Source organism: Gopherus evgoodei, chromosome 1 (assembly GCF_007399415.2).
Source record: "Gopherus evgoodei ecotype Sinaloan lineage chromosome 1, rGopEvg1_v1.p, whole genome shotgun sequence".
Lineage (NCBI taxonomy): Eukaryota > Metazoa > Chordata > Testudines > Testudinidae > Gopherus > Gopherus evgoodei.
In genome coordinates this window covers 276646377-276658908 of record NC_044322.1, presented here as the reverse complement: position 1 = coordinate 276658908, position 12532 = coordinate 276646377, and the positions used below count along the sequence as shown (strand labels likewise).

Below are 12532 nucleotides of genomic sequence, written 5' to 3'. Positions count from 1 at the left end.
CTACCGATCTTTCCCGCACACTCCTGCAATTTCTTTTGTGAAACAAATTAATAGATTTCATAGAATCATAGGACAAGAAGGGACCTCGAGCGGTTATCTAGTCCAGTCCCCTGCACTCAGGAGAGGAGTCAAGTTTTCTGAGTGCTCTTTCTGCAACCATTCAAATCAGTAGTCACACTGTGGCAGCGACATCATTCACATTAGGTGAGAAGGCAGACTAGAGAAGGAACATACGTGCGCAGCCCCTCGATACTTTTGATTAGATCTGAACATAACAGATTTTAAACCTTCCTTTGTTCAAGTTTGGAAAATGGCGACAAACATCAGGGAGGCGGAGGGAAGCATCTGTCGTGGAACCTGATTGGCCATATTTTGCCGCAGATTCCTACTAGAAATGGCGGGGGGGGGGAAGGGGGAAGCTTTACAAAGCCACAGCATAGCACACACCCCCACGGGGAACCGCGTTATCGAAAGATTTTATCAGAAGGGAAACTATTCAAAAGACGAATAGAAAAGTTATTGTAAAGAGATTCCTAATTTAACCAGCAAGACGCTGAGAGGCCCAGCAGTGTCAGGAAACGTGGGCTTCTAAAACAGTTATAATGATTACTACTAGCCCTTAGCACTGAGTCTCCTAGTCCTAAAGCTATAAAAAAACAACAACATGTTGGAATGTTTTGCCAGCCTAGCGCTGTCCCACCCCAACCGCCGCATGCATAGACAGTGAAGACCTTGGGAGGAGGGAAGGTACAAATAACCCGCCCTTTTTCCTCTGCAGTTTTCAATCAGGTCGTACTCCAGGCAATATACAGAGACGTTCACCCACACTCGCTACACAGCTGTCTTTGCAGCTCTAGTGAAGATGTCTGGTCGTGGTAAGGGAGGCAAGGGTCTCGGAAAAGGAGGCGCTAAGCGCCATAGGAAGGTGTTGAGGGATAATATCCAGGGTATTACAAAACCTGCTATTCGTCGTTTAGCTCGTCGTGGGGGAGTGAAGCGTATTTCAGGTCTCATTTACGAGGAGACTCGCGGGGTGCTGAAAGTGTTTCTGGAGAATGTGATCCGAGATGCTGTCACTTACACCGAGCATGCGAAGCGAAAGACTGTGACTGCTATGGACGTTGTTTATGCGCTGAAACGGCAGGGTCGTACTCTGTACGGATTTGGAGGCTAAGCTGTGCTATTAATTCTCTTCCAAAACATCTATAACCCAAAGGCTCTTTTCAGAGCCACCCACGCTTTCATGAAAAGAGCTGTTGTACGTGCATCTTTCTTTTTCAGTAGAAAAGCCCGATAGAGCGAGAGCCTGTGCTTCTGTTTATATTTGATCAAACCTCATATTGTAGGTGAAAGTGGGTTTTCTAGAACTGCACTAGTTTTCTTTGTAAATAAAGTGTAAGTTAGTCCTTTCACGATTTCACACACACTTGCTGTCGGGTCATCTATACACTACACGAGCATCAAACCTCAGTGAATGTAGATTTCTAAGCGAGATTTTAAATCTGGTCAGCAACTCAGAAAGCGATATTGTACGTTTGTGTAAAATAGTGATGAGGAACTAACTCCATCCACGAAATGCAGGGAAAGGGGAGGGTTTCCTAATAATAAAAGAGAATATAGCTATTTAAAAGTTGTGCATTAAGCTTACCCCCTCCCCGGCAAATATCCTAGACCAACAGGAAGCTGTTTTACATTCAACGATGACAGATACTATGTACCTTTCCCAACCAGTTAAAAGAAATGCGGCTCTTTTTCGTGTAAACGTGGTGGCTCTGAAAAGAGCCTTTGGGTTTTAAGGTGATGGCAAAAGGGGGCTTTAAGCTCTTTCCCCACGGATGCGCCGAGCTAATTGGATATCTTTCGGCATAATAGTGACTCTCTTGGCATGAATAGCACACAGGTTGGTATCCTCGAAGAGACCAACCAGATATGCTTCGCTAGCCTCCTGCAGAGCCATAACGGCCGAGCTCTGGAAGCGCAAATCAGTCTTGAAATCCTGGGCGATTTCACGCACCAGGCGCTGGAAGGGCAGCTTGCGAATGAGCAGCTCAGTAGATTTCTGGTAGCGGCGGATCTCTCGCAGGGCCACAGTGCCAGGGCGATAACGATGGGGCTTTTTCACTCCCCCAGTGGCAGGCGCACTTTTCCGGGCAGCCTTAGTAGCCAATTGTTTGCGAGGAGCTTTACCACCGGTAGACTTACGAGCGGTCTGCTTAGTCCTTGCCATTCTGTGCAATGAGTTTTCCTAAAGCTGAAAACAGGAAACAAATGAATCTAAGCGAGTGTGCTGACCGCTCTTTATAGAATAACTCTGTATCGTGATTGGATGAGGAGGAGACGACAACTCTCATTGGACTATTTAAAATACATTTGAAAAGCCCGCGTTATTTACAGAAAGCTCTGATTCCAGCACGTCAGTCGTACCCCCGGAATTGTTGTGGATGGGGCGCTTGTAGGGAGGTATTTCTTAAGTGACTGATCCATTATATTATTAATTCTAATATAATTAACGGATCTCAAATTTATAGCCACTTTTTTTCTGGCCGCTTCCTCACTGAACATTTGGAAGGAGAGAGAAGTAAAATGTATTTTGAATAGTCCAATGAGAGTTGTCGTGTCCTCATCCAATCATGATACAGAGTTGGTCTATAAAGAGAGATCAGGGCAGTTCGTTCCGTTCATTTTTTCTTGTTTTCAGATTTAGGAGAACTGATTGTGCAGAATGGCCAGGACCAAGCAAACTGCTCGTAAATCCACCGGTGGCAAAGCCCCTCGCAAACAATTGGCTACTAAAGCTGCTCGGAAGAGCGCGCCTGCCACTGGGGGAGTGAAAAAGCCTCATCGTTATCGCCCTGGCACTGTAGCCCTGCGAGAGATCCGCCGCTACCAGAAATCTACTGAGCTGCTCATTCGTAAGCTGCCCTTCCAGCGCCTGGTGCGTGAAATCGCCCAGGACTTCAAGACTGATTTGCGCTTCCAGAGCTCGGCCGTTATGGCTCTGCAGGAGGCTAGCGAAGCATATCTGGTTGGTCTCTTCGAGGACACCAACCTGTGTGCTATTCATGCTAAGAGAGTCACTATTATGCCGAAAGACATCCAGTTGGCTCGGCGCATCCGTGGGGAAAGAGCTTAAAGGCCCCTTTTGCAATCATCTAAAAACCCAAAGGCTCTTTTAAGAGCCACCACATTTACACGAGAAGGAGCTGTATATTTCTGTTTTAAAGAGCTCAGAAGAGTACATACTATCCTTGAGGAACGTAAAACAGCCCCGCCATTGGTCTAGGATTTTCGTAGGCTTTTTTTTTTTAAGTTCAATGCACGAATATTTTGCATGCCGTGGGGTGGCTTCTCCTTTAGAGCGCCTGTAAAATAACATACAACATCACTTCCCGCGTTCCTGACAAGATTGCAAATCCCTTACTTTGAAACCGAAGTTGTAAAATTCCAGAGATCAGACAGGCATCATGTAGGTGGCGCACTCAAATTTTAAGCCGTTTGTAGCTTTCACTGAATTTCGGTGTTTGTGCACGAACTACTTCCCCAGCTTGAAAATAACGTAAGAGTAAAAAAGTATACAGAAACCCCGATAATTTAGCAGTCGTTCTATAAAATTTCATTTCGCACAGTACAGATAATTGGCTCGATTAGATATAAACTAAAGTACAAGCTCTCCTCTCCCTTTATCGGGCTTTTACGCCAAAAGAGAAAGATGCACGCATAACAGCTCTTTTCATGAAAGCGTGGGTGGCTCTGAAAAGAGCCTTTGGGTTATAGATGTTTTGGAAGAAAATTAGTAGCACAGCTTAGCCTCCAAATCCGTACAGAGTACGACCCTGGCGTTTCAACGCATAAACAACGTCCATAGCAGTCACAGTCTTCCGCTTCGCATGCTCGGTGTAAGTGACAGCATCTCGGATCACATTCTCCAGAAACACTTTCAGCACCCCGCGAGTCTCCTCGTAAATGAGACCTGAAATACGCTTCACTCCCCCACGACGAGCCAAACGACGAATAGCGGGTTTTGTAATACCCTGGATATTATCCCTCAACACCTTCCTATGGCGCTTAGCGCCTCCTTTTCCGAGACCCTTGCCTCCCTTACCACGACCAGACATCTTTACTAGAGCTGCAAAGACAGCTGTGTAGCGAGTGTGGGTGAACGTCTCTGTATATTGCCTGGAGTACGACCTGATTGAGAACTGCAGAGGAAAAAGGGCGGGTTATTTGCACCTTCCCTCCTCCCAAGGTCTTCACTGTCTATGCATGCGGCGGTTGGGGGTGGGGGGACAGCGTTAGGCAGGCAAAACATTCCAACGTGTTGTTGTTGTTGTTTTATAGCTTTAGGACTAGGAGACTCAGTGCTAAGGGCTAGCAGTAATCATTATAACTGCTTTAGAAGCCCACGTTTCCTGACACTGCTGGGGCTCTCAACGTCTTGCTGGTTAAATTAGGAATCTCTTTACAATATCTTTTCTATTCGTCTTTTGAATAGTTTCCCTTCTGATAAAATCTTTCGATAACGCGGTTCCCCGTGGGGGTGTGTGCTATTCTGTGGCTTAGTAAAGCTTCCCCCTCCCCCCTGCCATTTCTAGTAGGAATCTGCGGCGAAATATGGCCAATCGGGTTCCCCGACAGATGCTTCCCCCCGCCTCCCTGACGTTCGTCGCCATTTTCCAAACTTGAACAAAGGAAGGTTTAAAATCTGCTAGTTCAGATCTAATTAAAAGTAGCGAGGGGCAGCGCATGTATGTTTCTTCTCTGTCTCCTCACCTAATGTGAATGATGTCGCTGCCACAGTGTGATTAGTGATTTGAATGGTTGCAGAAAGGACACTCAAAAAATCAGGCTTCTCTCCTATTTCACAAAGGGAAAGCTGGGAGTGGGGTGGCTGGAAGAGACACTTATCTTTGCTTTAATGTATAAAATTGAAGCAAAGGTTTAATATTTGTGATTGTGAAAGGGCTACTTGTTGAATTACTCAGTTGAATATACGGGGAGAACCACATATACTGTGTTATATTTATTTATTATATGTTATATTTATCCAGCTAATTGGAAAGCTAGTGCATATATATATATTGCCCAGGCCCCAAAACAAAACAGTGAAAGTTCTATGCAGTAATGGGTTATCTTAGTTTTGTTAATCTCTGCAAATCATAGATGGTAATGATTAAATGTTTAATCAGTCATAGCACCTTTTTCTCCCAGTTACACACACACTGCTGTGTAGTCTCTCTCTCATGCTAATCTTGTGTATATGCTATCCAATACTTCCAGCTTCCAGGTAAAATCAATAAATATAGGAATGAACTTGAAGGTGTCTGGCTTTTCTCCCTTATTGACTCTGCTTGGAGTAAGTTTTGTTTCTGGCTGGTCGGTTGGTTCATATTTGGCAGGTGTTTCATTAGGTTGTTTCTGGTGTTCTGAAAAACACAAAAAACTTGACCCTACTTACCGATCATCTGGTCTTGTAATTATACATGAAATACAGCAGCAGTTTTTCCATCCTCATATTTTGTTTCTATTTTCATGGATGTTTCAATTTGTTCTTTCAGAGTTGCAGAGATTACAATATGAAATTAAACTGCACAGGAGAAACTGACACATGTAGCTACACCTGATGGTTGTTTTGTTTCTGTATTGTTTCCTATTTGCCTTTTCAAATATATTAGCATAACTTTTATGTAATTTAAGTATTGAATTACTTATTTATAAAATATCAATATTAATATTACAATCTGATTCTGATAACAGAATAGTGATTTTTAAGAACAAGGTCTCTTCTCTCAACTATCAGGATTTGATAAAATAAACAAATACAATTCGACCAGCCATAAAATAAAAATAAAATAGAAATTTAAATGACTGACTATAAATCCCTTTCCCTTCCAGTTTCTCAAGTCATTCTCTTGCCCAGGCAAATTGAATGTATACATTTTTTTCTCTCTCAAAACTGTACATTAATAATTAATTTAATGCCTAAAAACTTAGGTAATGTAGAGTTAAGGTTGCCAAACATTACCTTCTGCTTTTCCAGAATTTGGAGAGTGGACAACCTGAAACTTCTGAAAACCAGAAAATGGTAAATTAAAGTTTATATTGCTCCCCCAATGCATCCCTAAAGCTTGAATTAGCCACTGGAAATGGTTCAATAATTATTATGCCTTAAAAAGTGAACATGATAAATGAGTAAGAGAATATGCTCATCTTTATGTTTGGTCTTCTTATCCTGGGGATTGTTAGCAGCCTGATGGCATACATAAGAGTGATCTCCAGGACTTAGTGGGGGATAGGTGAAGATAATGGTCATAGGAATTTTTAGGGCAAGAAAGAAGGGGTGGTAACATTTTGCAGGTTTGGGATGGCCTGGTTGGAGTAGGCTTTGAGTATTGGCCACGTGTAGGTAACTCCTGTTGGCTATGCCTGAACTAATCAAAGTTTTGCCTTAGTGAACAGAAGTTGTTAAACTTTGTCACAGAGTGCTCATTGTGCTCTGTTCCCACTGTGTTCTGAAGCATCTATGGGTGTAGAGTGCTAGTATGCTTATTATTATCATTTTGGGACATCAATCAAAGAGTACACAATAAAAATTGTGTTGTGTACCTTGACTTTTTAACTTCGGCTTTCAGAGGTTTAAGTTTACCAAACTTCTACCATGTGGAGGGGCACTAGGCAGTGCTGGGCAACCTGCATTAACAAAGTTTTTGGGTAGTAAATTTCCATGTTTTATTAAAACTTAATTTCTCAGTATCTTCATATTTTACAGATGAGAGTCTCTTCCAGTTCTTCCAGTTCCTTGGCAATAGTTACCCCAGCCAGAGACGGCACTGGCTGCACATTAATCTCTTCATTGTCTATGCATCATCTCAAGGACTTTTCACATGTCCAACACAGCTCAGCCCTTCCTCCCCAGCATGCCTCTCTGCATAGGAGCAAGCTGAGGAGTTCAGAAGCAGATACAGGAACAATGAAGGGATGACATGCAGTCAGAAGCAGCAATTTTGAAGTGGGACAGAAATGGGGGGAGGGTTGGAGGGCATGGCTGTAGTATTTTGGAAAGGGCAGAGCTGAACCTCCCTGTGTCACCCACTCCACACCTCCAACTCTCTAGACTCTCTTTGTGCACACAATTGACTGCATTGCTCTGATTTCTCCTTCCCTCCAAGAGCAGAAGTATGAGGGGCTGTAGGATTAACCTGGCGCCTCTTAGGGCTGGTCCAAACTAGGGGGGGGAAATCGATCTTAGATACGCAACTTCAGCTACGTGAATAACGTAGCTGAAGTCGAATATCTAAGATCGGATTATTCACCCGTCCAGACGGCGCGGGATCGATGTTCGCGGCTCTCTGTGTCGATTCCGGAGCTCCGTTGGGGTTGATGGAGTTCCGGAATCGATATAAGCGCGCTCGGGGATCGATATGTTGCGTCTAGATTAGACGCGATATATCGATCCCCGAGCAATCGATTTTAACCCGCCAATACGGCGGGTAGCCTGGACGTGGCCTTACTGCTGGAGACAGCATGGAGCAGAAGGGGAGTTCTGTGTTATTCCTGTATTCAGAGACCAGTGGAGGGAAGGGGAGCCATATACCCTATCCAGCTTGGTGAGGCAGCCACAGGCAGGACATCTAGATAGCCTTATAGGTATTGCTGGGGATGATCTGATGATCGTGGTACGTGTGGGTACCAATAATGTAAAGAAATGTAAGAGAAAAGTCCTGGAATTTTGGCTGCTATGTAAGAGATTAAAGTCCAGGATGTACATGGTAGCATTCTCTGAAATGCTTCCAGTTCCACATGCAGGGCCAGTAAAACAGGCAGAACTGCAGGGTCTTAATGTGTGGATGAGGCAATGGTGTAGAGATGAGGGACGTAGATTTATTAGAAACTGGGGAACCTTATGGGGAAGGAGTGGCCTATACAGGAGGCTCCCCCTTAACCAAGAGGCAACCAGACAGCTGTCACATATAGTTAAAAAGAAGTGCTGGGAGAGCACTGACAGGTGCAGAGGAGTACACAGTTTGAGTGGAGATGTCCCTTAGGGATGAATTTATTAAAGGGGGAACACTGTGTCCTAATAAAGAGGATATGAAAGAAGTTGGTAAAGTATAGGTAGGAGGCAGTGAGGGACAGTCAAAGGTAATCGAGTCCCATTTAAATATAACACATGAAGGCAAGCAACTGAATACTGACAAAATGTACAAATGCTTATATATAAATGCTAGAAATCTTAATACCATGGGTGAACTAGAGTGCCTGACATTGAAAGAGAATATTGATATTATAGGCATCACTGAAACCTAGTGGATAAAGGATAATCAATGGGACATGGCAATACCAGGATATAAAATAGATAGGAATGACAACAGAGTAGGTTGCACTGGTGGGGGAGTGGAATTATATGTTAAAGAGAAAGAAGAATGAAATAGGGCAAAAATCTTAAGTGATACAAACTATACTATAGAATCTCTATGGATAGAAATTCCATGCTTGAATAAAAAGAGTATAGCAGTAGGAATATACCGCTGGCCAGCTGTCCTGGATGGTCACAGAGATTGTAAAATGCAAAGGGAGACTAGAGAGAGGTTACAAAAGCAGAAAACACAATAATAATGAGTGAGTTCAACTATATTCATATTGACTGGGTAAATGTAACCTCAGACCATGATGCAGAGATAAAATTTCTAGACACTATAAATGACTGCATCTAGGGCCAGCTTTATGACCCGTGGGGCCCAATTGGAATACTCAGCAGTGGAGGGGTCTGCTCTGGGTTTTCCATGGCACCAAAGGACAACTCCCCCCCCCCCCCCCCGCTGCCGAAATGCTGCCAAAGACCCCTGGAGCAGACCCCCCACTGCTGAAATGCTGCTGAAGACCCCCAGAGCGGGGCCTCCTTAGACATGGGGCCCGATTCTAGGGAATCGGGTGAATCAGCTTAAAGCTGGCCCTGACTGCATCTTGCAGCAGCTAGTTCTGGAACCCACCTGGGGAAAGGGCGAAAGGCAATTTTTGATGTAGTCCCAAGGAGAGCAGAGGATCTGGTTCAAGAGGTAACTATAGCTGAACTGCTTAGTAATAGTGACCATAATGTAGTTAAATTTAACATCCTTGTAGAGGGGATAATACCAAAAAAAAAAACCAGCCACAGAAACATTTAACTCTAAAAAAAGAAACTACACAAAAATGAGGACACTTGTTAAATATACATTGAATGGAGCAGTCACAAGTGTTAAATGCTTGAAAGCAGCATGAGGACTATTTAAATATACTATAACAGAGGCTCAGACTAAATGTGTTCCCCAAGTCAGAAAAGACAACACGAGGATCAAACGAATGGCACAGTAGCTAAACAGCAGAGCAATGGAGGCCTTTAGAGGCAAAAAGGCATCCTTTAAAATTTGGAAGTCAAATCCTAGTGTGGATAATAGAAAAAAAGGTGCACAAACTCTGGTAGGTTAAATGTGAAAGTATAAGAAGATAGGCCAGGCAAGAATTTGAGAAGCAACTTGCTAAAGATGCAAAAAATTAACAGTGAGAACTCTTCTAAGTACATCAGAAGCAGGAAGCCTGCCAAACAGGCACTGGGGCCACTAGATGACAAAGGTGTAAAAGGAGCACAGACGGTATGTCTACACAGAAATGAAACACCCACTGCTGGCCCATGTCAGCTTACTCAGGCTCGCAGAGGTCGGTCTATATGGGACTGTTTAATTGCAGTGTAGACATTTGGCTCAGGTTTGAACCTGGGCTCTGGGATTCTCCCGTCTTGCTGAGTCTCTCTAATATCCTAGGACTAACATGGCTACAACAACATTGCATGCAACAATGGAAGATATTGAATTTTGCCATTTGAAATGGAAATGCCATAACATGAAGCAAAAGGAAGAAAAACTTAACAGCAACATCTATTTCCTGAGTAAATTCAAGAAACAAAACATCATCCCCAGAGGTTTCATCATCTATAACCCTTTGACCACTACATAAAAACTCCAGATATGTTGAATAGCTCTGCAGAAGGACTTCAGAAAAAACAGAGGCCTTGTCTACACTGCCACTTTACAGTGCTGCACCTTTCTCGCTCAGGGGTGTGAAAAAACACATCCCTGAGCGCTGCAAGTTTCAGCACTGTAAAGTGGCACTGTAGGCCGTGCACCAGCGCTGGTAGCTACTTCCCTTGTGGGGGTGTTTTTTTTACAGCTCTAGTGCCACAACTACACAGTCATGATTAAAGCACTGCTGTGGCAGTGCTTTAATGTTGCTAGTGAAGACTTATCCTGAGAAACCACTTACTGCACCTCACATAATCAAACAAGAAATCATCACAGACTCTCACACACTGGAGAAAAAAACTATCTGGGAACCAGCCTGGAAATCCCAAAGGAGCTATACAAAGAAAAACAAAAATACCTGAAAACCAACACCAAAATTAAAAGTGGAACCAACTACAACAACTCCACAACCCACAGAACACCATCTCCTGGAGAAACCATGGCACCAGGACCCACCACATGGACACAATGTGACACTCCAACAACATCAATTTATCAAAACTATTCCTAACTTGAGCTGAATTATCTGTGATCTCCAAGGGACTGGACTTCTGCCCCACAACAGAAACTGTTACCATACTAACGTGGAGAACTAAAATAATTCTTCTGCCAACTCCACCTCAAAGAATTCTTTCACAACAATGATGACACCAGCCACAATAATCACATTTCCACCAACAGCCATAAGAAAAAAAAATCATTTGGATGGACAATGGACACCCCACAGTTGAGAAATCCACACTATTGATCATTAATTGCTCAGGAAAAAAAACAAAAACAATACCAAAAAAAAAACACAAAAAAACCTGAAATCACATACACCACAATCCCTCCACCATTGACAGGACAGCTATACAGTCCCTGAAATCCAATCCGCAGATAGTGATTAAACCAGCAGACAAAGGGGGTGCCATCATAGTCTTCAACCATGATTTTGTTAACCAGATCAACGGACAACTCTCTGAACTACTACCTATTATAAAGAACACAAAGAAAACTACACCACACAGTTTACCCAGGAAATAAAAGATATCATCAAATACTTTCACAAACAACTTCAAGAGATACTTTACAACTTCATCCACCACAAACCCAGCTCAGCAGTGTGTCCAGTTCTGAGCACCACGTTTCAGGAAAGATGTGGACAAATTGGAGAAAGTCCAGAGAGGAGCAACAAAAATGATTGAAGGTCTAGCAAACATGACCTATAAGGGAAGATTGAAAAAATTGAGTTTGTTTAATCTGGAAAAAAGAAGATTGAGACGGGACATGATAACAGTTTTCAAGTACATGAAAAAGTTGTTACAAGGAGGAGGGAGAAGAATTGTTCTTCTTAACCTCTGAGGCTAGGACAAGAAACAATGGGCTTAAATTGCAGCAAGGGAGGTTTAAGTTGGACATCAGGAATAACTTCCTAACTGTCAGGATGGTTAAGCACTGGTATAAATTGCCTAGGGAGGTTGTGGAATCTCCATCATTGGAGATTTTTAAGAGCAGGTTAGAAAAACACCTGTTAGGAATGGTCTAGGATAGATAATACTTCATCCTGCCATGAGTGCGTGGGACTGGAGCAGATGACCTCTTGAGTTCCCTTCCAGTCCTCTGATTCTAAGTTCCAAAATCAGACATAAAAATACAAAAGTGTCACAGCACACTATTACTGAAAAATTGCTAATTTTCTCATTTTTATCATATAATTATAATATAAATCAATTGGAATATAAATACTGGACTTAAATTTCAGTGTATAGTATATAGAGCAGTGTAAGCAAGTCATTGTCTGTATGAAATTTTAGTTTGTACTGACCTCATTAGTGCTTTTTATGTAGCCTGTTGTAAAACTAGGAAAATATCTAGATGAGTTGATGTACCTCCTGGAAGACCTCTGTGTACCCACAGAGGTACATGTATCCCTGGTTGAGAACCACTCTTCTACATGTTTCCCAGGATACACAAACAAAGGAACCAAGGCAGACCCATCATATTTGGCCACAGCACTCATACTGAAGGAATACTGGGACTCATAGAAACCATCCTCAAATCACTCACCCCACAAAAGGCTACCTTCTTCCAGGACACAACCAACTTCTTCTAGAAACTCTGCAACATTAACAACCTACCTCAGAACACTATTCTTGCCACCATGGATGTCACCTCCCTTTACAACAACATCCCTCACAAGGACTCCATGATCGACTGCCATAAATATCTACAAGATAAAGGATAATGCTTAGGGTATCCACCCCAAGCACATCTCCAAACTCACCTATTTCAACCTCACCCATAACAGTTTTACATTCAACACTTTGTCCAAACCGTGGGAACAACCATGGGTATTAGCATGGTTCCCCAATATGCAAACCTTCTCAAATGCGCCACAAAACCAACAGAGAGATTGATTGAGTTATATCAATGTTATTTTCATCCTCCAGAGAGATGCCTTAACTTCCTCATAAATTTCACTAGAACTTCAACAACTG

General features: G+C 42.9%; 3 protein-coding genes across 3 annotated transcripts; 1 reads left to right on the top strand and 2 right to left on the bottom strand.

The window, feature by feature from the left end:
• The first annotated feature begins 859 nt into the window (after positions 1–859).
• Positions 860–1358, top strand: LOC115644271 (histone H4). Its single transcript, XM_030548389.1, has one exon. The coding sequence runs from the start codon at positions 863–865 to the stop codon at positions 1172–1174; it is 312 nt and encodes a 103-aa protein (XP_030404249.1). The 5' UTR covers positions 860–862; the 3' UTR covers positions 1175–1358.
• A 336-nt stretch (positions 1359–1694) lies between these two features.
• Positions 1695–2372, bottom strand: LOC115644248 (histone H3). Its single transcript, XM_030548366.1, has one exon. It carries the CDS (start codon positions 2225–2227, stop codon positions 1817–1819), a length of 411 nt encoding a protein of 136 aa, XP_030404226.1. The 5' UTR covers positions 2228–2372; the 3' UTR covers positions 1695–1816.
• A 1227-nt stretch (positions 2373–3599) lies between these two features.
• LOC115644268 (histone H4) lies at positions 3600–5502 on the bottom strand. Its single transcript, XM_030548386.1, has one exon. The coding sequence runs from the start codon at positions 4113–4115 to the stop codon at positions 3804–3806; it is 312 nt and encodes a 103-aa protein (XP_030404246.1). The 5' UTR covers positions 4116–5502; the 3' UTR covers positions 3600–3803.
• Between the last annotated feature and the right edge of the window lie 7030 nt (positions 5503–12532).